The 26,624-nt window shown below is 32.2% G+C and overlaps 2 protein-coding genes across 2 annotated transcripts; both read left to right on the forward strand.

The window, feature by feature from the left end:
• The first annotated feature begins 4,882 nt into the window (after positions 1–4,882).
• Positions 4,883–5,407, forward strand: LOC102663174 (uncharacterized). The gene has a single exon (XM_006591714.3). The coding sequence runs from the start codon at positions 4,883–4,885 to the stop codon at positions 5,405–5,407; it is 525 nt and encodes a 174-aa protein (XP_006591777.1).
• A 3,391-nt stretch (positions 5,408–8,798) lies between these two features.
• On the forward strand, positions 8,799–13,862 carry CRK41 (cysteine-rich receptor-like protein kinase). The gene is made up of 8 exons (XM_003537367.5): positions 8,799–9,348; positions 10,596–10,990; positions 11,306–11,416; positions 11,734–11,861; positions 12,206–12,419; positions 12,520–12,751; positions 12,918–13,071; positions 13,169–13,862. Exons 1-8 carry the CDS (start codon positions 8,960–8,962, stop codon positions 13,469–13,471), a joined length of 1,926 nt encoding a protein of 641 aa, XP_003537415.1. The 5' UTR covers positions 8,799–8,959; the 3' UTR covers positions 13,472–13,862.
• Positions 13,863–26,624: the final 12,762 nt, after the last annotated feature.

Below are 26,624 nucleotides of genomic sequence, written 5' to 3' on the forward strand. Positions count from 1 at the left end.
TATTTACAATTATGCCACCGCGCATATGTTAACATCGGTTTTTTTAACAACCGATGTTAACACACCGATGTTGAATCTATTTTTTGTAGTAGTGAGTGTTAATAATATATTAAATTTAATTAACACAAGAATAAGAGAAGTACTTACAACTCCGTTACTAGTATTATGACCAAACATAGCACTCGTCTCAAAAGGAATATGCCCTTCCTTCATTTGAATGTATGCAAGCATGACATTTTTTAATATCTTGACATTCTCTTAAGAAGTTGTCAATTTGTCCCTTAAACAAGTAACCTCCTCTTTCAATCTACAGTACTCAGCTGAATTAGAATTTGAAAAACTAGACCCTGAACCACTAAAGCTTGTGGTGGACTGAAATGCAACACTGTGAAGACCTCCTAGTCCTAAACAACGCACACGCCCAATATGATCCTTTCATGTTACTTTACCCACACCATCATTAGCTGAAATTTCTATAAAGTTGTCACTTTGACTCATATCTTGTGTCATCTTATCCTATAAATTAGAAAAAACTTTCAACATATTCATAAAAAAACCAACGCAAGCAATGAAAGAAAACCATGATGGGAAAATAGCTTATGCAAGCAATATCTATGCACATTGTAAACTGCAACAACAACTAGAAGGCTTAAATCTATAGCAACAACCCTCCCTTCACTACCTAGAACCCCACCAATACCAATAGCAAGAGCACTACTTCCGGTACATCCCCAAATCAGTCCAAACACCCCCTTTGCATAGCAATTTTCTACCTCACACCAATATCCATACTACACACTAACACACAACATAAGGGGCAAACATGCAAGAACAATAAAGTTTTTGGGAGTTTCAAACTCATCAGAACTGAGAATAGATAATATTAAACACAAAAGGAAGCACAAAATATTAGAAACATATGAAATTAAGAAATAAAAAGGAATCTCATAAATTATCCCAATAGACCTTGCCTCCTCATTGACATATGATCCACTTTTCTTCATGTGAGTCGCAATGCATAGTTCTCCTTGACCCACAACACTCCAAGATCTACTTCCTAATACACAATACATGTAAGTCCAAAAGAACAAAAAAAATATTTATTAAGACTCATGAGAAAAAAACAAAATATTTACCATCTCATGTTGTTTTGTAGATAAAAGTTTTGACACACTAGTATGGGGAATTTTTTACTTTTTTCTAACGAGTATTTTTCCTGCATAATCCCTATGAAACAAACAATTTATTAATTAAAAATAGAACCTAAAAAAAATTAATAATAACAAATATTTGTTAAAATTACCTTATAGTCTGGCCTTAGATGATAATCAATAATGAAGACCACTGATCTTTGTGAATTCGATAAAGAATATTAGCAATTAATTATTTTCTGGATAATGAACTACCATAAATATTATTCCACAAATTTGTCTTGTTATTCTTATACTTTCTTGATATAGAGAGAGGAGTCTTAGGTTTTCAACTATTCTGAAATAGTTATTGATACAATTAAATAAGTACACTAATGCAATAATGCTTCTTTTGTTTAGTCGAAAATTCCTCTAAGTTTTTAAATATCTTTTTTTTCTTCTCTTAATCCAGTAAAACATCTTTAAAAGCTAAAATTGAAATAGACTTGAAAATCAAAACCGCCAATACTTCAAATGCAATGAACTTATACATTAATTAACTTTTAATATTATTTTTTACATAATAATAACAAAGTTAAAATTTATGATCTTATATATTATTTTTTTTACCAACAAATATTAGTTGTTGTTTTCTTAGGTAATTAAATGTTAATTATTAATTTTTATTAGTTTTACAAATGACTGTGATTATTTTTCTCCTTTTAAGTATTCAACTTACTCAACTTATATCTCATTTTTTAAATATTATCTAACATTCCTCGTCACTAAAACAATCCCGGTAAATAAAAACGAAATTTATATTCTTACATTTTTAAATAGGGGATTATAAATTAAATGCATGCTAATTCTTTTACAACTATTACAATATTTTATGTCATAAATAAGTTTATCATTTTTTTCTTAAGAAAAAAGAGAGAGAAATTAATTAAAATGTGTAAAATCTTTTCAAATTATTATTGAATCAACTTTACTTTTATAATTTTATAATAATTATTTTTAAAAGTTACTATCATAAATAAATTTTAATTGGCTACCACTATAAAAAAATATACTAATAACACGTGAAAATTAAATTCTAAAAAAAAGTGAAACTAATAGAAAAACAAATGCAAAATAAAAATCTAAACAGAAGACGAAAAAAAGTAATGTTGCTGCCTGAAAGGCTTGTGACAGAGGAAGAAACAACCCAGATGGTGTTTAAAAAAAAGGAGTTTTAGACTAAGTACACATAGAGGATGGATATACTTGCTAATAAATTACTTTAGTGAAGAGTGAATCTTTCATGATCAAGTGAAGGAAGATCAACACTCGCTAATAAAAAGGAGCCAAAATTTCAGGCCACTATTAGCCCAACTCAACTAAAAAATGTTTCGAGTTTAGACTCGTGACAGCTCCAAGTGGTGTTTTATAAACTAAACTAATATTTTTAAAAAAATAATTGTTTTTTTAAAGGAAGGTATAAGGCATTGGGAAAATAAAATTATTGTATTTCTTGTTTGATTAGAACATAACAGACCACATCACAAATCTTAACAAATTTCCTTCTCCCCACTGTCCTGAAACCAAACAAGATCTTGAAGTCACATGGTTCTCATACCGGGTGATTGAGCACAAGAAACACTAAGGAACTGTAGGTGGGTGTTAGGGCCAAATCTTCTGCAAGTTAAATACAACACAATGTAATAAGACGTTAAGTATCTATTCTAGACAGCGAAGAGTAGGTAGTTGGTGGATATTAGTTAGTCGGCTAGACGAAATAAAAACTAAAAAGATATAGAGTTGTAATTGGGAAGTTAGACATTTGTAGAGTTGAACCTTGATCAGTAGTGCTCAGTGGAGAAGGGGATAGCCCTCGAGAAGTGTAGCTAGCTGATTTGTTTGCCTAAAAAAGAAAACAAGCTGGTAGAACTACTCTAATCTTTGACGAAAAAAATACTGGCTCTGATTGCTCCATGTTTTGCTATCACATTTGATTGCTTGGAGCCAGGTGTTAGGAAGATTAAAGTTTAACCCCACGCCATTGACAACCATATGAATTAGTTAATTAGGACTCAATAAGTAGCACTAATTAGTGGTTCAAGACCCTGAAACTGAATGATATACGATTTGTTATATAGGTTAATTAACTAGCCATGTAAAGGACGATCTCGTGTATTGCAAGAAATCTGCTCCTTAATTTCTAGTAAAAACTTATTTATTTTTCCTTTGGCCAGGAACTGCAACGACTATTACAATGTATAAATAGTTCGAATTATTCAGCCTGAAAATCCTGTTGTGTGTGTGTAATAGTGTTTGTAATTGGTTATCAAAGAAAGCAATAACCAGCTTAGAAGAGGTATGGTTGATAAATAATTATGTTTTTTAGATATGCAATTAAAGATTCAATTTTCAGCTTATAAGTGGTATGGTTGATAAATAATTATTTCTTGTGTTTTTTATGATTGACCCAAGATACTTAAACCATGTGACTTGTGGTAAGGTATGATTTCTATTTTCACCCTTTCCATGACTAGAAAATATGACATACTTAAAATATTTGTGAGTGAATTGCTTTAATTGTTGATATTTTTATTCTAGTTTAATTTTTTTACTGCTTTTAGTGATTAAGTGGTGATTTTTTTAGTTAATTAGGGAGAGATTTAGAGAAGTAGAAGAACACGAGTAAGGTTATGAAACTATATTCTCTAAAACAGATTAGAAAAAAAAAAAAAAAAGAGATTCCATATGCAAAAAGACATGAGATAACACAAGAGTGTAACTGGGAATTGAGAAGTGCAGGCTCTTAAGGCTTGAACAAAGCAGTGCCTGAGTCATAGGCGGTTTCAAGGCCCGGTTACCCTGGGCAATTGCCCAGGCTCTGGCCCAAATTCATGATGTGGTGTGGTGGTGAATGAGAAAGTGAATGGGATATTAATTTGGCATAGATAAAAATAGTGGTGACTAAAAGAAGGAGGGAAAGAAAAAAAAAGAAAAAAGTGCTGTGGGAGAATCGTGATGAGGAAAATCTGACGTGGAGTGGATATGTTTGTTTGCAACTAGAGGTTGTAAATTTGTAATGATAATGAAAGTGGGTCTATTGAAGCCAGACAAGTGCACGGGTAGGGTCTTAGTGTCTTACTTCATTTGAGAGGTCTTCTTCTCCAATATAAGAAGTTTCTCTTGCTTCACTATTATTTATTAATTGTTGAGTTGTTTAACTCTTTGTTTTTACATAAAGGCAAAATAAATTGTTTAACTTTTTGTTTTTACATAAAAAGCCGATCCTAAGCTTTGTTTAGAGGGGCAACGATCCAAATCTAAGGTTAAAAGAGACTAAAAAATATTTATAAAATTCTATATAGTTGTGTAGTATTTGTTTATAATATTTTTTATTTTCATAAATCAATTAAAATTAATATCTTTCATGCATGTCTCTTTTTATTCAAATGAATTTCTGGCACATGATAAAAAAATATTACTCTTGACTGTTAATTCATTTGTTGATATATTACATTTATAAATTCATGTTAAATGAATTATCAAGTGAAAAAATTGATGTTGAAATATGACTAGCTCTTCTAATGGAAACTTCATGTTGCAATCAACTTACAATCACCTTTCTACACTAGTAAAAACCAACCAATTCTAAAAAGGAAAAAGAAAAGAAGAAAAGAAGAAAAAACCAACCTTTCTACAACCCTTTTTTTTTTATCATGTGTCAAACCCATTTTTTCCCATAAAATTCATAGGAGATGGATCACCGCTTTAGTGAAGGAAGTAACATTATACTTGATTGCTTCTCATGTCTTGACCCCAAGAACTCTTTCTCCAAGTTTGATGTTGATAAGCTTGCTCGTCTTGCTGATATTTATCATGCAGACTTTTCTGATGATGACCGAGGAACAATTAGGGATCAACTTGAAACTTATGTGCTTCAAGTGAGAAGAAATGCTTCTTTTTCCACTTGTGAAGATGTTCAAAGTTTGGCTATGAAGATGGTTCAAACTGAGAAACATTTGGTATTTCCATTGGTTTATAAACTTATTGAGCTAGCTTTGATATTGCCGGTGTCGACAGCATCCGTTGAAAGAGCTTTTTCAGCAATGAAGATTATCAAGTCTAAATTGCGCAATAAGATCAACGATGTGTGGTTCAATGACTTGATGGTATGTTACACCGAGCGGGAGATATTCAAGTCACTTGATGATATTGATATTATTCGAACATTTACCGCAAAGAAGTCTCGGAAAGGACACTTGCCTCGTAATTTTATTTAACCCGCTATTGTAAGATTATGTTTATCTCTTTTATTTTAAACTATATTTTTGTTGACAAAATGACGAGTCTCTTTTATTTTGATTGATTACTATTTACATATTATATACAATGTGAATTTGCTATCTTTAAATTTTTGCCCAGGCTTTATAATTTTTCTGGCTCCGCCACTGGCCTGAGTGGATTAGTTAGAATCAAAATAAGAGATGTTAACTATAAAAATTTATGACATTCAAAATGTACTTTAGAAAGTAGAATGACTGAACAAAAAATCAAGGGGTTGAATTCTTCTTTACCCATTATTTATTATTAGCATGCTTGTATTCACGGTTAATTTTAATACATTAGTTAGGAAGTTGGTTACTTTGATTTACTTTATAACCTTTCTAAAATGATCTTTTCTCATTTTAATACAATTGTATTTTTAAGTTTCCTTATTTTTCTCTAATTTTCTCTTCTCTCTCGAGCTCAACCATGTTTACTAAACACTAACAGTATAAAATGGACATGACACCTGCAAGTAAAAAAATTTCATAGTTAAAAGAAAACTCTCAGCTTTTTTTTACTGAATCCCGACCTTTTTCAAAGTATAAGTCAAAATTCAATTCACCCAGGACACCTGCAAGTTTGAGAAAGAAAACTTTTCCAAAATGATGGGTTTAACCTTTCTCTCCTTCTTGAGTGGCAACAAGATTAACACCTTAAATTCTTTCACCAAACCTGAGTTGCAATTGTTTTCCCACTAGAAAACGACAACTAAAATTAGGAGTATTCAGATTCAAATCAAATTGAATGTAAAATCGAAAATCGATTCAAAAAATTGATAATCACAAGAAAACCGATAATCATTAGTTTGATTTGATTTTTTTATTTTTCAAACTACATCATTTGGTTTGACTCACAATTTTACATGCAGAAATCAAACTAAATCATATTGCAAACACCTCTCGAAATTATTGCTTCAATTAATGTTTTGTCATTATATATCTACTTTTTAAATTTTCATAGTTGAAATGTATTATGAATGTTATTTTATTGTTTTTACAAGTTAGAGGTTGGAACGTGAAAAATATTATGTGGTGTTTTTAGTTTTAAGTTAAATGATTACTTTTAAGTTGAATAATTATTCAAATATTATTCAATTTGAAAACAATTAATGTTGTTTAATTGTTGAAACTTTTATTATTCATATAGTTGGGTTGTCAAATTAATTATTATTCAAATTTTATACTATTAATAACAAATTTTTAAGTATTTTTTAAATATATACATAAAAATAGAGAATTTTTAAACTGCAAAAATTAAACTCAATCAAATCAAAAAAATTGATTTAATTTGATAAATAATGTAAAACGAACTATACTATATCACACTTAATTTTTTTGTTTAATTTGGATCAATTTTAACTTAAAATTGCATGACTAATACTCCTAACCAAAACTCACATAATCAACGTTGACGGCAAAGAAACCATCGCCATTATCATCAATCCCGTCTCTGTCCACCTGGAGGATCAGATCCTTGTAAAACACTCTAGCATTGGTGACCTTCACTTCAGAATCAACTTGGAAGTATAATTAATAACTTTGATGGGACCTACAAGCTTTTGGGAATGACAAAAGAAATGTTGGAAGAAGAGGATTACTATCCCAAATATTAGAATAGTACTGGAGGATTTCTCGTTTTGCTTTTTTATTTTTTCACAATTTTTTTAATCTTGGCCGTTCATTTCATTTAAACCACATGTGACATCTAAATTAATTCTTTTGGATATTTTGATTACCGTATGAAAATAGCATTGTGCCCTAGAAACTTCAGAAACATCTAAATTATTGAAATTAAAATTAAAAAAATAAATTTACAAAGAATAAAAAAAATGCTACATACAATTAGAAGAATTCAAAACATATTTAACTCAATTTTAAATCCAACACCAATCCAACTACGGTTTGTGGGAACGAGAAGAGGCAAACCGTCTCTAACTCGCTCGGTTGTCATGTCCACGATGGAGTTGTCTCCCTAAACTGAAGTCCACTCAAATTGTTTCATTTTTCTATCCTGCCTTAAAGAGTAGGACCCGACAACAAGGACTATTTCAACTTTCAAGTTATACATGTGGTATTTTCTTAAAAAGAAAAAAAAATCTAAAATCACGTATACCTTTTACAAATATTTCTGATTGATATGAAAACATGCATTCATGACAAATTAAGACCAGAATCTCTAAACAACTTTTTTTTATATATGAAATCGTAGTAACATAAGATCATAAATAGAAAATATATATATATATATATATATATATATATATATATATATATATATATAATCATAATAAATTAACCCCTGGTTAGTATTTTTTCTTCTTCTTGTTTTTAATATACCAAAAAAGACTTTTCTGCTCCAAATAGATAACCAAGATATATATATATTTTTTTTAGTCTAAAACCTGCCCAAACATTGTTGTTTTTTGAGTTTTAATATTTTAGTTGACTCGTTTTTTTATTCCTTTTTATGGGTCGTCTGTGATTGTATTTCTACGATGACGACAAAGAATTCTGGTTCGGCGCCGAAGTGGGAAATTACATCAGACGGGAAGGAAATTAAAGAAGAGAAAAAATGACGTTAATGAAAGAAATTAAGTTACATTAACGACATTAATTAATGGTCTGTTAAACATATACAGAGGAAAGCCATCAGAGACAATGACTGGGACATAGATCAATTAATTTTCGATTCAACTCATTCACTTGTTGAAGTAAACCCAAAAATTATATAATTGTGGTCTATATATATACGTGTATTACATAAAAATATAAAATTACAAAAACATCGTTCTCCTTGATCTCTTGAACGTACACGACTCTTTGGGTCTCAGTCTTCTCTGTAACGTAATATACACACCAAGGCTAAGTTATTAATAATGGTATAACTAACATATAGTTAGCAGATACTCGTATTTTAAGTATGTAGTCAACAATTTGATCTTCATATCCGTAAGTACAAAAATAAAATCTATTAAAAAATCAGCAATGATATTTGAATATCCATTTTATTTGAACATTCCATAACACTTTTATTTTTTTATTTTTCTTTTTTTATCATATCATATTACTTATAAGATCTGTTTGAATTAAGTCACAAATAATTTTGAGAGCTTTTTTATTAAAAATATAAAACTTTTTTTGGTAAAAAAAACTTACAAAAACACTTATAACTTTATATCCAAACATGCTCTTAATATTATACTTTTTTAATTATATCTTTTTTATCTCTCTTACTAGATGTCTGGTAACACAGTAGGTGTTCATATATAAATAATTTTCCTTAAAAAAGATGCCCCTTTACATACGTAAAAGAAGATCGACCAGGTGAAGACTATGGTAAGTCAATAAGCCTAAGGCCAAGAGTTCCTGATATATATAGCAATACACTTAGTAATTAACCAAAGAATACCAAAACAAAACAATCTTCACTGTATTAAAAAAAAAAAAAAGAATGCAAAAATACTAGTATCTCAAACCTAGCTACCACATACACACAAAGCTAAAAGGATGATACTGCAGCCAATTATTAAGCTCCTGGCCTTAACTTTGATATGGTGGAGCAGTGTTAATGTTGAATATGCAGTTGCAGCGACCCGCGACACACGTGTAATAAACTCTGGGTGTAGCCCAATCAACGCTACCAACACGGGTAGCTTCTTTGCGAATGTCAATGAGACATTCTCAGAGCTGAGAGGAGAAATAAGGAACCAGAGCAGGCACTTTGGCACATCATTGAAATCCAAAGGAGATGTCAATACATATACTATGTTTCAATGCAGAAATTATCTCTCCAGAAATGACTGTCTTGCTTGCATCAACACTGCTTCCACCCAAATCCGGGATATATGCAAAATAGCGAACGGTGCCAGAGTCATCTACAATGACTGCTTCCTCAGGTAAACAATCAAATATTTTTAAAGTTAATTATAAGCTTCTATATAATTCCTTTAGTAATCAATTGGGACCTTCTGACTTTCCAATGAGATCCTAGAATTTCGATAAATTTTGACCTTTGGAGATAAACAAATCTTCTATCCAGAGTTTAATCACACTAAATTCTTAATCCTTCCCAAAAAAATATATTATTTAATAATCAAACTGAAGTTTTTTTTTCACAAAATATGTGTTATCAACTAAACTATATGGCATAATCTAGACTATATGATTATATAAATACTCAGGTTCACCCTTTTTGTCTCTAACTACTTGTTTGGTCATCTTACCTAATCTACTAGATGAGCATGACATTAAAATTGAAGTATTATATTATCTATCTCTCTCTCTCTCTATATATATGACTTTCATCAATACAAGTTACAACTATTAAATTATAATTATATACTAGTGTTTTAGACTATTTATCGTATAGAATAAATTTTTATTTTATTAAAATTATAATAAATATATTTCTAAATATTTAAATTATATTATAATTATAATTTATAACAAATAAATATTTTTTGAATATATAAATTATATTTTAAATTGATGACAAATAAATTTATATTGTAATATATTATCATTATTAATTATAGACTATTTTCTTAAAAAATTAAGTTAGAATTAAAGATATTAAAATGATACAATAAAAAGATAAGAAGTTAAGTTAGATGGTTAGTTGATATCAAAGGCATAAGGGATTTATATAAATAAAAAAAAAAAACATAAGAATGCATATCAAATACACGTTATGAGCCTATTTGAACTTTGAAGACCGATAATGTACATTTGAAATTAGTTTTTGATATTTAGTTAAAACTTATTAAACTATTTGTTATGTTGATATTAAAAGCAAAAGAGGATATTTGTCTTCTCTTTTTCTTACAATAACAGAAGGGATATAAAATACTGGGCAAAATGGAAGGAAAATCCTTTAATTTTAATTTAATCTTTGTTGTGTAAAAAAAATTAAATGAAATTTATATATACAATCATTATCAATGAAATCACATAATAAACAAAATTAAAATGACGATTATTTGTGAAAATTATAAAAATACTACTTATATATTTTGTCCATGATTCAGTTCTCACATTCTTCAATAAGTTTGTATTATTAATGTTAGGTACAATATTATAGTGAGACAAGTGTTTGACCATCTATTTTATATTAATGCTGGATATTCTCAAACTATCTGATAAGGTATGAGAGTGAGAGGTTCTACCAACAGACCAACGAAATCGGTGGTGGGGTAACATGTGGGAACAAGAGCACAAATGCCACAGGTTTTAGAGCAGTTGGACAACAAGCACTACTGGACCTTCAAAAAGCAACACCTAAAATTAAAGGTTTCTATGCAGCTACTAAGACACAGGTGGCTGGTGGTAGTGCAAATATTTATGCCATTGCACAGTGTGTTGAAACTGCCTCCCAACAGAAATGTCTGGATTGCATGCAAGTTGGATACAACAACTTACAAAGTTGCCTTCCCAGCACAGATGGTTCAGCATATGATGCTGGCTGTTTCATGAGATTCTCCACCACACCTTTCTTTGCTGATAATCAGACCATTAATATCAGACCCTATTTAAAAGAAGGTAGAATTTCAATAAATTCCCTTTTGTTAAATTTGTATTTGGATAAAAACTATTAGAGTGCATTTTCTTGTCTTTGCATTCATTTTTTTTTGACCCTCATAATTTTAATTTTTTTTATCTAAACACAAAATTTTGAAAATAAAAGAATTTCAATTAAAGTATTTAAAATTCTTAGAATTTAAAATTTCTCAGAATTTTAAATTTTCTCGTCCAAACACACTCTTAAGGAATTTATATATATATATATATATATATATATAGTTTTTTTAAAACATTTTCTGTTTTTATAAATAATTAGATATTGCACTATTGCAGGAGGTTCAAGCAAGAAGTGGGCCATTATAGGTGGTGTCGTAGGAGGTGTTGTTCTCCTCCTTGTGTTGTTTGCCTGTAGATTGTTTACAAAACAAAAGAGGGTTCCCAAAGGTAAGTAATTGTGGAAAGTCTTCGGTGTAATGTTTGGTATTAATTAGTTCATATGGTTGCATTTTTAATGCTTTTCAAATTGTAAAAAAAAAAAAACTATAATGCTAACTTCGCAATCATAATTTCTTTATTTTGTTTCCTAATTTCTTTCATGATTAATATTTATTATTATATTGTGGCTAATAATTATTTCTTGTCGAAAGCTCTCCTAATAATTTTTTTATTATAAATTATTTTAAATACAAAATAAGCTAATTCAAAAGTCAACTCTCATTTTTTATTTATTCGAAAACCAAAAGCCGTGTGTTCCTTTGCAGCTGACATATTGGGAGCAACTGAGTTGAGAGGTCCGGTTAACTACAAGTATACAGATTTGAAAGCTGCAACAAAAAATTTCAGTGTTGAAAATAAACTTGGAGAAGGAGGATTTGGTGCTGTATACAAGGTAAATTTGTGTTTTATTTTTTCAATATTATGATGGAAAGCATGTTCAAAAGCGCGCATTGATGATTGTGCTAGTTTGTTTTTTTTGTTTTAAAAAAAAAGCGATCGATTATCATATTTTATTTGAGAAATTATTTATGTTTACAAAAATTTACAAATGTATTATGATCTTATTTTACTTTTTTTTTTCTATTTACATTGATAATAACAAAATCAAATGAGACTTATCAGTTATACTCGGAAGATAAAACAAACCTTAAAAAACTACAAAAGAAATACTTTTAAGTGCAATATAGAAAAACATTTTCATTGGTCAATTAATCATATATACATACTATTAAACAGGGTACTCTGAAAAATGGAAAAGTTGTGGCCGTCAAGAAACTAGTGTTGGGAAAATCAAGCAAGATGGAGGATGATTTTGAAGGTGAAGTGAAGCTTATAAGTAATGTTCATCATAGGAATCTCGTTAGACTTCTTGGTTGTTGCAGCAAAGGCCAAGAGAGAATCCTAGTTTATGAATACATGGCAAATAGCAGCCTTGACAAATTCTTATTTGGTAAATCATGTCAACCTTCAATGGAATCATTTTTTGAAACTTCATTGCTTTTTATTCTCTTCTCCACAATCTTAAATATCTATACAAACTTGGGAAACAGGTGACAAAAAGGGTTCCCTCAATTGGAAACAACGCTATGATATAATTTTGGGAACCGCAAGGGGTCTAGCGTATCTACATGAAGAGTTTCATGTATCCATCATTCATAGAGATATAAAGACCGGTAATATCCTTCTAGATGATGATCTCCAGCCCAAAATTGCTGATTTTGGGTTGGCAAGGCTTTTGCCAAGGGATCGTTCTCACCTTAGCACAAAATTTGCTGGAACATTGTAAGTGAAAAAACAATTACATGCATTCACATGAGTTTCATGACATTTATTTGAGCATCAAGTTTTAGCAAGAGACAAATTAATTAATAAAAACTTGTGTGGGAAAAATATAACAATGCAACAAGTGTTATTTTTCAACTATGACTTTATAATATGCACTTATCAGGGGATACACAGCACCTGAGTATGCAATGCAAGGCCAATTGTCAGAGAAGGCTGATACCTACAGTTATGGTATTGTGGTCCTAGAAATCATAAGTGGTCAAAAGAGTACCAATGTTAAGATTGATGATGAGGGTCGTGAGTACCTTCTTCAACGAGTAAGCAAGTTGCTATAACTTGGAATTGTTTGTTTTCTCATGATAATTTACTATATGATCGATCGAGTATGTGAGACATTTGATTTTCACTTAACAGGCATGGAAACTGTACGAGAGAGGCATGCAATTGGAGCTTGTGGACAAGGACATAGACCCTAATGAATATGATGCTGAAGAAGTGAAGAAAATCATAGAAATTGCTTTATTGTGCACTCAAGCATCTGCTGCAACAAGGCCAACAATGTCAGAATTAGTAGTGCTACTCAAAAGCAAGAGCTTAGTGGAGCAACTGCGACCAACTATGCCTGTGTTTGTCGAAGCGAAAATGATGAATGGGGAAGGTATCTCTGATAATCCATCTAATGCCACTCTCTCCATTTCTGTTCTATCGGCCCGATGATTATTGGATCAATGTGGTAAAGGATCTTGATGAACTGATTCAATAATGTAACAGAATAAAATAGTTAAAGATTGCTTTTCATTTCAGTTTTTCTTTTTTAACAATCATTCAAGTAGAGCATATGTTGCAAAGTAAAAACTACTATGGTGTTGTTGATTTATCAGTAGAGTATATAGTTTGATAGTTTCCTGTTTAAAATCATGTATGCAAGTATAGTGGAATTTTGAAGCACATATTGTATGTAACATCTTGGGTGCTGACAAAGCCCAAGAGAGATCATCGGTGCAAAAAAGATGAGGGACAGATAAGGAGTGACTCTTCACAGGTTTCCAACATAAGGGATATATGAATAAATCAAATACACACTCGAATGAGAGAAATTCAGATGTAATGTTGAGATTTATTAGTTGTTGTATAAGTTATTTAAGTTAACTACAAGAGAAATTAAATTTAATTAAGTGTTTGAAATTAATTAATTAATGTGCTTGTTGACTTGATTATGTGTTTTTTGTGAGTTAGTGAGTTTTGGTGTGTTTGGACCTAAAGGGACTGACTTTTGGGTTTTGGGTTGTGAGAGGAAGGGTTGTTGTGCTTATAGTAGAAGCCTAGGTGTGAGAGGGAGACTTTCAAGAGTCATAAACTACTCTAAACCCTAAGATATTTCAGATTTCACTTTCTCCAAACACCTCTCCTTATTTTTTCCTCTTCTTCTCCAAGGACATTATTCATTGGGAGAGTGAGTTTTGGTGATTGTGCTCATAGAAGGTTCTTCTTTCTCCATCCATCGAAGCATCATAACTGACCATTGGAGTGATAAGCTTCTTTTCCTTTTCCCTTGTTTTCCATTTCCATTTTCTTTCCTTAGAGCAACCATGAAGGTTCCATGGAAGTCTTTTGTTTTGAGCCTAAATCTAATTTTTTGTTTTGGTTGGGTATGGTTGGTGCTTTTATGGTGTGAGCTACTAGTTAGGTGGTACAAAGCTTCTCTCTTTCTCTCCTCTTTTCAAAAACCCAAGCTTGAAGACCCATAGTTAAGGGAAGCTTAACCTTTCTTTTGAATCCTATGATTGTGTAAATGCTTGAATATGACTTGTGGATTGTATGGAAGTTGTGCTTTATTATTATTATTTTTGTTTTCAAAGTTAATGTTTTGGTGTGCTTGGGGATGATTGGGAACCAAAAGTTGCATTAGAAGGAATTGTTTATACTAAACTCGAAAAACTACAAAATTGCAATGGGCAACTTAAGCACGAGTAAAAGTAAGCTTAAGCACGACGAGCTTAAGTGCGATTTCACTCATGCCTAAGCACCAAAACCAAAGAAGAAGAAATTGAACTCTAGATTTCGCACTTAAACAAGAATAGCGGCACTTAAGCGTCAGACCTACTATAACTTGAATAAAATGGTTTTCAAATGAATTTAAATTAGAATTCTTCCTATTGCATAATCTAAAATGGAATGAATAGAGTTGACTTCATACTATTATCATGTAATTCACATTCATGTAAGGATTTTTGGTGATTGATTATGAGAACTTGTGGTGTTGAAAGTCTCATTATTATTACTATTAAACTATTGGAGTTCATAATTGGTGAAGTAGATATGAATGATGAATTTATGACATGGTGAACCCTTGTGGTATTGGAATTCATGACCATGATATTGTTTGTTTGTTGAGAATTTTTTTAAAAAGATAATGATGCGAATATGAACTTTATGTTGGAACCATCCCTATAAGTTAAAAGGATCCAACTATGTTCATTTGGGAAGATTTTTATAGAAAGATGTCTACTTTGGAAAGGTGAGTTTCATGTTAGAACTCCGATCCTCTAAAGAGACCTAGTGTCTCGCTTGTTTGGATATCTTTCTGAGTATCCACCCCTTTGTTTTAACTTTGAATGACATGATGGAGTGATAAAAATTACTTTCCAAAAGGCGTAGTTTTCCCTATTAGTGCATATGGGATGATTGTTGTTGTAGATTATTGATTGGTAAGATTTACTTGGACCCCCTTAAGTCTAGCCATTGGAGATGACGGGTAGGAAGGTTCCATATCTAAGACCGTAGGGGATCCCAAATGAAAATTGTCTTTGGTGTGTTGTATATGCACTGTTGGTGCATAGTCATATGTATGTTAAGAGTGTTTGATGAACTCTCAACCTAATGCTAGGAGTTTTCCTGGTAATGAGCCTATAGAATACATAAGTGGGTGGATCCCTATAGATATAAGGTCTAGCAACCCTACAAAGACATTATTTACACTTGTCTATTTTCGATAAAACCACACTTTTCCCGTAAGATTTGCACGAGAGACTCATTGAATGGTCAAAGAGTGAGACAATGTTAAGGAGTTATATGTATCTACATGTTGTTTATGTATATGTATCTACATGTAGAAGTGCCATAAGGCACATAGTTTTATTAAGTTGTTTATGTTATACATGATGTATTATCTTAAAGGTTTAAGTTTTAGCTTTTGGATTTTGAAACGTGAAAAGAAAATGATATTTTCATGAATAATGTCAATTGAAGAGTTTGAAAATAATAAAAAATAAAGTATTTTGCTGTTATTTAGCCATCATCTAGTGACAATGGGTTGTTACACCAAAGGTTGTGCAGGTGTATATGGAACCGTATACTTGAAGATAACTTAAAGGAACAAATTAGTATTATCTATACCAATAAGATGCATCTATTTTTCAATAATTTATCACCTAAGAACTTCATAGTTAAGCGTGTTTGACTTCGAGTGAATAACCTCATGAGAAGTTTTCTATGAAATGTGTGAGTGACACTAAAGCACACTGAAAATCTCGTATTGTTTTGTAGGAAACAATCATTGATCTTGAAAGCAGTTGAGCATTACATTGTGTGTAGGGGTAAAAAAAACACATGGAATTTGATTACTATTAGATTTGCGATACTTAATTCCCCTTAATTAATTTGCTGCTTTTGAAATAGAGATATAAAAATTGACCCAAAATTTGTGGGACAATTCATATATATATTTTTACATAGGTTTAAATATGTTTGGCAACACTACAAAAAGTATTTATCATCGATTCTGGAGGACTTTTAGATTGATTTAGAACCGATGTTCAATTGACTGCCATTAAAAGAGGGTAATTTTTTATGATGATATAAAAATCGATGTTGTAAAGACACTGACACTTTTTAAATAAGTGTATTTTTTAATATTTATTTTGTTTTACAATGAAGCCAACCTACAAATTCAAAATAGACTGACACTTTCTACAAAAATATTTATTCTACGCATAAAAACTAATAAGTGTGCAAAACTATTTAAAGTATAGTCCCTAAATAAAATGCAATGAAATGCTATTAAATAAACTACAATGAGAATCGTACTTATTATAGTACCTAAATAAAATTTAAATATCATTTCAGGAAATCAATGTAAATTATATGAATGTCTAATATTTAAGAAAGGCCTGAAGGTGGAATTATAATGTCAACCTCATTTTGTGCAAGATCAACTAACTTTTTAATAGTATCTCCGACCACCATGGGGGTGATCCATGTGTCATTTTAAATGAAATAAGAAAGAAGGAAGGAATTGTAATAGAAAGAAGAAAGAAGGAATTGGAAAATAAAAGGTAAGAAAAATAAACAAGATTAAATGTGAATGATGACTTCAGAATTTAAATATGTTGGAGCCTAGCATTCCTAACTAACCTTGATCAGTGTGTTTCTCTATTTAATGCTATTCTAATTTTCACCCACATCTACTAAGATACTCAACCCTGACCCCTCACGATCAAGAGCCTAATTTGTTTATTCTTTCTCCCAAATCCCTTTGCAGAGATAAAATAGTAAATTGCATGAAGTTTGGAGATGTATGCATAGGCAAAACAAAATCACCTTATCCCTAGCAATGAGTTGTTTAGATGTCCTTTTCTAGTTCTTTAGAAATTACCATTTCCCAATGCTTAATCCCTAAACAAATGCATGGATGATCAAACCATACAATACAATGAAGAGGAGAAAAGAGACAATAGAAACAAAAATTGCATTTAATAGATAGTAAAAGAAATTACATTACAAGGATGTTGGCCGCTAGGCTCCCAACAAAGCGATTTAGCCTCTCATTGCCATGAGAAGCTTTACACTTTAGGGGCTGATGTGGATGTAATAAGAAGAGGGATGTATAGAGGAAGACGAGAGAATGGCTAAAGAGAGAGGGTTTCCCCTATGAGAGATGTTCAGACTTTGGGTGTATTCAGTAGAGAGCTCTGAGTCTCGGTGTGTCTTTCCCTTCTGCTTCCTTCTCCTTTTATAGGCCTAAGGTAGCTTAAAATTCATGTGACCTCGCGCTGAGCACACACTTCAAGAATGGCACTGTGATCACGCGCTAAGTGTAGTAATGTGTGGGCTTAGCGAGTGTGGTGGCAATCACGTGTTTAGCGCACGATTCACGCTAAGAACACCTTTGGGCTTCCTTGTGGGCATTTTTCACGTTAAGTGTGAGTTGGTTGCTAAGCGAGGAGACGCGTTGGGCCTGTCTTGTGCGCTAAGCAAGCTATCCTAATCTTCAACTTTTCTTCAAGGCTTTTTCTTCAAGTTTTTGCATCAATTTTCCTCCAAAGCACTTGAAATTTTCTTCTTTTGAATCCTACTGGTAAAAAATTAACATGATATTAAGTTCCTCATTATTTCATTAAAAACAACAGTAGTGTAAAGGAATTATAATCATTCTTAGTCAAAATTGACTATCAATTAAACTCAAATTTCATAGTTATCAGTGATCAGCCACCAAATTCTCGGACATCTTCTTGTCTTTTATCATAATATCAAATTCTTGGAGTAGAAGTACCTATCTAATAAACCTCAGCTTTGAATCAGCCTTTGTGAAAAGGCATTTGATCGCTGCATGATCGGTAAAAAAAATGACCTTGGAGCCAACCAAGTATGACCTGATATGTTGTAATTACAACAATGTATAGGTAGTTGTTCCAACAAAGAATAATTATTAATGTACCTAGTTAGTCACATATTCATGTATCTAGGAATTCACATGCATGTACATAGGTACTAGAACTTCATCAATATTCTTGTAAATTTCAAATTGTATTTACTCCCTAAGTCTATATAAATATAGATCAGCTAAGTGGGTTAAGCACTCAAGCATTTCACAATCTCTAGTCTTTTCAATATGGTATCTAGAGCCACCTTGTTTGTTCTTTAAAGGTTTCTGCATTTGGTCAGCAGAACCTAAAGTCCCATCTTTGTCCCTTTGTCCAAAAAACAACCTCAATATCCAAAAGTCCCTTCTACCGATTAAACAACTATTTGACAAGTGTTGAAATGGCTTTAGACTCTCAGAAAACTGATGGTCCTATTTTCTCTATCTCTGGAACACCAACAATCACTTCAGAAAAATTAAATGGAAAAAATTATTTAGCATGGTCAGCCTCTATTGAACTTTGGTTTCTTGGCCAAGGTTATGATGAACATCTAGAGCAATCCTCAGAAAAGATTTCAGAAGACAAACACGAGCAGTGAAAGAAACTTGATTATCAACTTTGTGCTCTCTTGTGGCAGTCTGTTGAGCCAACTATATTGACAAATTTTAGAGCCTTCAAAACTTGTTATTCTTTCTGGAAAAAGGCACAAAGTGTTTTTGCTAATGACATTCAACAATTGTATGATGCTGCTCAGAAATTGGGTTCTTTTAAACAAACTGATCATGACATGGTTGCCTATGTTTCGAAAGCCCAATCTGCAGTGGAGGAGTTAAAATTATCATTGGAAGCCAATAAAATTGAAGACATTACTACGTGGGATGCATCCAAATTTTGATCATATTCATGACCAAGTCTTAACTGGCCAAGAAGTTCCTTCTCTAGAGAATTTAATTACTTGGCTCCTTCGAGTCCCCTCACCAAAAATAGGAGGAAATTCATTTAACAGCATTGAAACTTCTGCCATGGTATCTAATCGAGGGGGACGAGGTGGTCATGAAAACTGAGGAGGACGAGCTGGAAGAGGAGGTCGCCCTCAATGTTCTTACTGTAATAGAGTGGGCCACACACAAGACACTTGTTATTCTATTCACGGATTCCCCGAAAAATCGGTGAATATTTCAAAGTCTGAAACATCTGAGATAAAGTTTTTGGAGGCTGACTATCAAGAGTATCTCCAGCTAAAAGCTGCCAAGGAATCTCAAACATCATCTGCTATAAGTGGTCATAACTCCACTACTTGCACTTCCCAATTTGGTAATAATCAAAGTCCATGGATAATTGATTCAAGTGCTTCTGATCACATTGCTGGTAATAGTTCTTTATTTTCATCCCTCTCTCCTCCTAAAATTCCTCATTTCATTACTTTAGCCGATGGTTCTAGAGTTGCAGCAACAAGAATCAGCCATGTATCACCCACTTCTTCTTTGTCTATAAACTCTATTTTGCTTATACTTGGTTGTCCTTTCAATATAATATCTCTTAGTCAGCTTACTCGTTCTTGTAATTGTTTGGTAACATTTGATGCTAACTCATTTTTCATACAGGAATGTGGTACGAGTCGGACGATTGGCATAGGACATGAATCTCACGGTCTTTACTATCTCAAGCCTAATCTTTCTTGGGTTTGCAATGCTGCCACATCACCAAAGCTCTTTCATGAAAGTTTGGGACACCCACATTTATCTAAATTAAAAATAATGGTTCTGAGTCTTGAAAAAATAAAGGACCTATTTTGTGAGTCATGTCAACTAGGAAAACATGTTCGTTCTTCTTTTAGGCATGTTGAAAGTCGTGTTGATTCCCCTTTTTTGGTCATTCACTCTGATATATGGGGTCCTAGTCATGTTTCGTCTAGGGGTTATAGATATTTCATTACTTTCATTGATAAATTTTCTCAATGTACTTGGGTTTTCTTAATGAAGGAACGATCTGAAATTTTGTCATTCTCACTTCTTTTGTTAATGAAATTAAAACTCAGTTTGGTAAGACAATTAAGATCCTTAGGAGTGATAATGCAAAAAAATACTTTTCTTCTGCTATTTCTTCTTTTTTGTCAGCGCAAGGCATTCTCCATCAGTCCTCTTGTCCTCATACTCCTCAACAGAATGGCATTGCCGAAAGGAAGAATAGGTACACTTGCCAACGAGTTAACACAGACCTTCTTCGAATGTGACACATTCTAAGATGGTCTTGTTTCCTAAACCGTCTTAAAATGTGCTTCATTCTAAGACGGTCTTATTTTCAAAATCGTCTTAGAATGTGCAACATTCTAAGATGTGTTTCAAGCACAGACCATCTTCGAATGTTGCACTTTCTAAGACGGTTTTCAATATAATTGTCTTAGAAAGTATTTTTTTAAAATGCCATTTATTTTCATTGCCCGCTATATCACAATTCAGACAAATACATCATTATTAGTTGCCTGCTAATAATTTGTAAATTGTTAAAGACTTTTTTAGTCACGTGTAACAAAAGAAAGCCCTTTTATATATATAGAACAAGCTTTTCATATATTAATTAACCCAATGAACAAGCAATATGTGTATATACAATTACTACTATATATGATTTAATTTAAACTCAATTTGTAAAGTGAGTTTGACTTTGCAGGGCTCAATAAACCAGCCCAATAAGCTCCAATGACCTGTATCTCTATCCCCATGCATCAACTGTAGACTTGCAAGAGGTCCATGTCAAACCAACACATGTGTTCCCCTCTTTGTTACCCATAATTAAATTATCACCTACATTCAATGGGTATCGAAACAATTATGATGAATATTGTTCTATATTAACGAGTAGAAGAGAAACAGACTACACTGTAATTTGTTGTTTAAGAAATCCTCCATGACAGAGAAGTCATAACACAGATCTCCCATACATTTCTTTCTAATGTCATAGTACTGGAGTTAGAATAATGAGATATACACTAGTTTGTTAGTGCTGCATTATTTTCATTCATCTTGGTCATACTATTGTTTTTCTATATCTTACATTTATATCGTAAGCGATGGTCATGATCTGATTGAATATCTGATTGCAAGCATATAATGAAGATACACATGTTTCTTCAACTTCAGTGCCTGACAAATGGAATGCAAATTAAGAGTGTCAATGAACACAATTAATATCTATCTAGCGCAATAGATTGATATGTTTTTGTTCTAGTGAAAAGGGAAATGAATTGAGGAAGTTATTCATACCACAAGCTTCTATGACCTGCTTGCATGGTGGGATCAACTTGTTGATGCTATCATAATCAGCCTTTTTAAGTAGTCCCATGTCTAATGCGTAGTCTGTATATGAATGGTACTGAATTTCAGGATTGGTTAACCCATTGCCAATAGCAAAACCCTTTTTATTATACGGGGTCAAAGGAATCAATACAATGAAGAAAAAAACAATTAACCTTTCATAGTTATACTATAAATTATGAGATATTAATTAAAGACCTTTAGATTTATATATATATATATATATATGAATTCCTTCTTTTGCTTTGTTTCCTTGGTGAACCCTGGATGCAAGAGCTAGAATGTAGTGTCTAGCATATGAATCTACAAGCAGTTGTTGTCATATGTTTGAATGCCAAAGCAGTTGTTTTCTAAACCGCGGGATCAATAGGCTTCGAATATCCAGTTTTGGATCTCTTTAACGGGACTGAAATGAGAAAAGCCATTGGATTGATTGGGCGAGTTAGCCCAACAGCAATGTGGTCGTCTAGATCGTACTTGCAGAAAAATTAGGTGGACCCCTATACATTGATTAGACCAAAACCAATCGAAACCATGTATGTGATTCATCGAGCTACCCGCATTTTTTTTTGCTTTATCTAGCAAGGGCTTAGCTGCTTATTTCTATTTCTTATATTTCTGGCAGCATTAGGAAAAAAAGAAACAAAACATTGAAAGGCTAAAAAGCCCTATTTATGTATATGGAAAGTCTATACTTAACACAATTAATTGGTAGCTGAATCCTTGAAAACTCTTTTAGTACACCACACCCGCTACCCACTTTCTTTCTTATTGGTTCATAAAAGCCTAAACATTCCTTTTCTTATTCTTACTTTGCTTCATCCTATGGCTGCAACTTAATATGTTCTAAAACTACCAACCCTTGTTGTTACTTATTCAATACAATATTTTATATCTTACAGGAAAATCCGAAGAGAATACCTGAAGAAGAAAAGAAAGAGGACAATAGCAATCTCTTAAGTATATGCAACACCTTGGACCCCAACTGTGTCAAGAATAGAGAATTAATCAATTAATTAGACTTGTAATATGAGTAAAAGTGAATATTATTTTCTGATAATTCAAAGAGTACAACAAGGATGATTATCTATACAACTTTGATAGTAAAAACTATGCTAGAATTATGGACATCAAATCAAACCTGATTACTATAAATAAGGAAACCTTGACCAATCAATCTAATGAAAGAATAAATCTAATTAAATCAGTACTAAAAAGAAATGATGCACGTGTTTAATATTGTATACATGTAACATTACTCTCCCTCAGGCTAGAGAATGAATATCTATCATTCCCATCTTCCAGGTAAGATATCGAAATTGTTTTGCAGGTCCCTTGGTTAGAACATCTGCTAACTGACCTCCAGTATCTCAATAAGGCCATTGTCTAACTTTTCTTTAATGAAGTATCAGTCTATTTTGATATGTTTTGCTCTATCATGCTAAGCCGGGTTATGACCAATGCTACTGATGACTTTGATGTTGCAAAAAAAATAGCTTCATTAGAACTTCATACTTAATTTTGAGGTCTCTACTGGCATTGTGATATGACAAAGACAACAAGAAAAAAATACTCTCATTCACATATGGTGTCGGTAGTAATGTCTCTCATTTAGTAATTAACAGTTGGCATTACTACTCTCACCGTATCACAATGCCAAAGGAAGATGCTAAATCATGCACTAGAAGAGAGACAAGGGGAAGAGAAAAAAGACTCACTAGACTCAAAGGACTCATTGGAGACTAATCTTTGTTTTACTACTCTAAGGGGTCTACAGTGGTTTATGCCTTGGTGTGTGTGGATGACATTATAGTCACTGAGAACAATATTGTTCTGATTCAAACCTTAATTTCTCAGCTTAATTCTATATTCTCTCAAGGAACTTGGTAATTTGGATTATTTTCTGGGCATTGAAGTTAAATATCAGCCCAATGGTTCATTATTTCTCACCCAAAGCAAGTATATCTGTGATCTTTTAGTCAAAATCAATATGCCAGAGGCTTAGTCTATATCTTTTCCCATCAATTGGTCTTATAAGTTGACTAGAATTTCTAATGAATTTAAATAATTAAAGAAGGAAATTGACCGAAATATATTCATTTTTAGAGCATTAATCACCTTATGAAGAAAAGGTTTAAATGTGTCACGATCCTTTGCAACAACAATAATACAAGCAGTCTTGCTTACTCAAAATGAAAATTGTTTTAATATATAATATTTAACAATTAGTAGAATATAAGAATGAATAGGTAAAACACACAGAATTACCTAGACTAGTTTGTTCCATCATGAATATCTTCAACTCCACATGCGTCTACAATTTCTTCCCGAGTAATTGGGGGACACTTGATTCCTCCAACCACAAAACGAAATTCAGCCATTGCCCAATGATATTGTGCGCCACCATAAACACGCATCCCTGCATTCTGTATGCAATAAGATTGTGATGGGAGAGGGAAGTGTAAATCATTGTAATCCATACGTCCGAAATTGACATATTATGATGTGTCCATTCCTTTATTTGTTTCATTACAATTATTACTTTTAATACAATACAATTATTTCATATTTTCCTGTAATAGTTAATTGTATGTGCTGAGTGCTATTCAACATCTTTTCTATTTTTTTGTTCTAAAGCTAACATTCTATTTTCACTTACTAGTTGTTGCATTTTGGTTTTACATTATATGTTATCATTATTGGGCTCTACAATTAAAGTTAATTACATTTCTATAGTTGTATTACATCTTTTTAATTACCTTACCATTTATTTCCTCATGTCTTTAATGCAGGATGACCTTGTTCAGTCTTCTGCCATGTCAGAGTATGATTTGGCAGCAGAGGGAGATCTGTTCAAAGCTCTTGAACCTATTATTAAAGAACCAATCATGGATATGGATCCCATGACAGCCGCCATCTCAATGATATCTTGTGGGGAAGATTCTCCTCAGAGGGACTAAAATCAACTAATATTGATATTCTTCAAAATGATCAGTTTCTGCATGAGATGTTCTATGAATGCTAAAATGATCACTTAGAAAAGCCAGCAATAGAGCCACCATTCTCTGAGATTCTAGAAATTGAGGTTCCTCTTCTAAACATTGATGAAAACACAATTCAAGAAAACAAGCTGCTTCCTGACGTGCAATTGGCAAGGAGTGTCAGCTTAGGAAGTTTGAGCTCAATGGATTGGATGCGTGGAGATGCAATGAAGCCTGATTTCATTGATATCCCTGTAATAGATTTCAATACAGACTATGGCATGCAGAGATCATTTAGCGAAGGAGATATAATGGTAAGTATTTTGAATTACTGCTTTGAAATATACCCCACACACTCCCTCCCATCTACTGCCAACTAGGCAGTTAGTTGAGCCATTCTGTCTCCTGGGTGCATTGCTCCTTTTAACTCTCCCAGCATACACCTTAGTAACCGTAGGCTTTAGGCCTGTATCATCATATGTTTGCTTTACAAGATTCTCAGAAAATTTTCACCCACACATAGATATAAAACTCTTAGAAAATTAGTAATTAACAGACTTAACAACATAAGTTAAATGAAATCATCATCCAAATGAAAAAGATAATGGCAACTGTGTCTTACTTCTTGAACTCTATTATCTTCATTGAAATAAAAAACATGTTCTATTTCAGAACACTCCTCTACTGTAATATCTTCTAACATGGGAAATTGAGAAATCAATGAATGAGAGAAAAGGCATTTCAAATTCTTGCATTGGAAGACGTGAACCATGGACAGTAGATGGATGCACACTGATTTGGAACAAGAAGATGCATTTCCAACTTGCTATGCATGATTTGAAGTAAGTGAAACCAATCACACATTAAATATAAAAATTGAAAGTTGGTGTTACCTCTATGAGCAGCATGCAACACGGCTTCATTAACAACATTTGCCAAATCACCACCTAGTAAACCTTAGCCAGAGAACCAATTAAATGGCAAATGATGCTAGTGTCTTCCTCCAAAGGAACTCCTCTTACATGCACAACCAAAATATTTCTCCTTCCTTCTTCATGAGGTTCACCTACATATTATTTATCTATGAATTTTTGGATAAAAACAATGTTTAACTTTGACTAGTATAAGAAGCTATACAACAAAGATATATTATTAGCTAAACAAAATCTTGTCATAACACACAATGGTCAATTATATGCCTAATAATTAGATATTTTAACTCACTACAAGGGATAAACGCCAATGACCATACTCAGAAGCTCAAGGACAATGATAACATCATCATTGTCTTCACGCACCAACCACATTGTAATAAACATATAACAACTACAAATAATTACACTAAAGTATGAACTGTTGATGTGGTACCTCATTTTTGTTCTTGTGACATGCACTGTCAACAAGAATCACCCTAATATGGATAACCATGTGCTGCAAGATGCGTACTGTGGAACAAGAAAGCATTGTGCAACGACTATGGTCCAAACATTTATTAATAATCAAATATATATTTCTGCTTAATTAAATGTAAACTGACCATAATTGTTTCTAATGTAATCAATAAAAAATGTTAAGTTGGAAACAAAAATGTTCCTATGTCATCTAAATTTGTCTAAATTCCATGTTTTTAAGTTGTAGAAAGTATGTTGCCCATTTCTTGCGTAGTGTAGTCATTGCCTCACTGTCTAAAGTTGTTCCATCAGAAAATCATTACAAAATTGTGAATATTAAATTAGTGACATACCACAGTCAAACATTGAAATAGAATTTGAAACGAAACTAAAAGTTAAAACTTGTTACATTAAACATACCATGTTCCATTCATTCTTCCAACCGCCGCTCACTATGCACCACATCCAATGCATGACGTAATATCCACACTCATAGCCTCTGGTTTGAGCATGACTCTAAATGTAATATCAAATATATTTAC

The sequence above is a fragment of the Glycine max genome, chromosome 11 (genome assembly GCF_000004515.6).
Source record: "Glycine max cultivar Williams 82 chromosome 11, Glycine_max_v4.0, whole genome shotgun sequence".
NCBI classification, from domain to species: domain Eukaryota; kingdom Viridiplantae; phylum Streptophyta; class Magnoliopsida; order Fabales; family Fabaceae; genus Glycine; species Glycine max.

Bases quoted from the DNA above. Each gene is read 5' to 3' on its own strand.
- LOC102663174 (XM_006591714.3), top strand. From the start codon at position 4,883: ATGGATCACCGCTTTAGTGAAGGAAGTAACATTATACTTGATTGCTTC.
- CRK41 (XM_003537367.5), top strand. From the start codon at position 8,960: ATGATACTGCAGCCAATTATTAAGCTCCTGGCCTTAACTTTGATATGG. The intron at 9,349-10,595 runs GTAAACAATCAA...CTATCTGATAAG, and splicing joins TACAATGACTGCTTCCTCAG to GTATGAGAGTGAGAGGTTCT. The intron at 12,752-12,917 runs GTAAGTGAAAAA...TGCACTTATCAG, and splicing joins ACAAAATTTGCTGGAACATT to GGGATACACAGCACCTGAGT.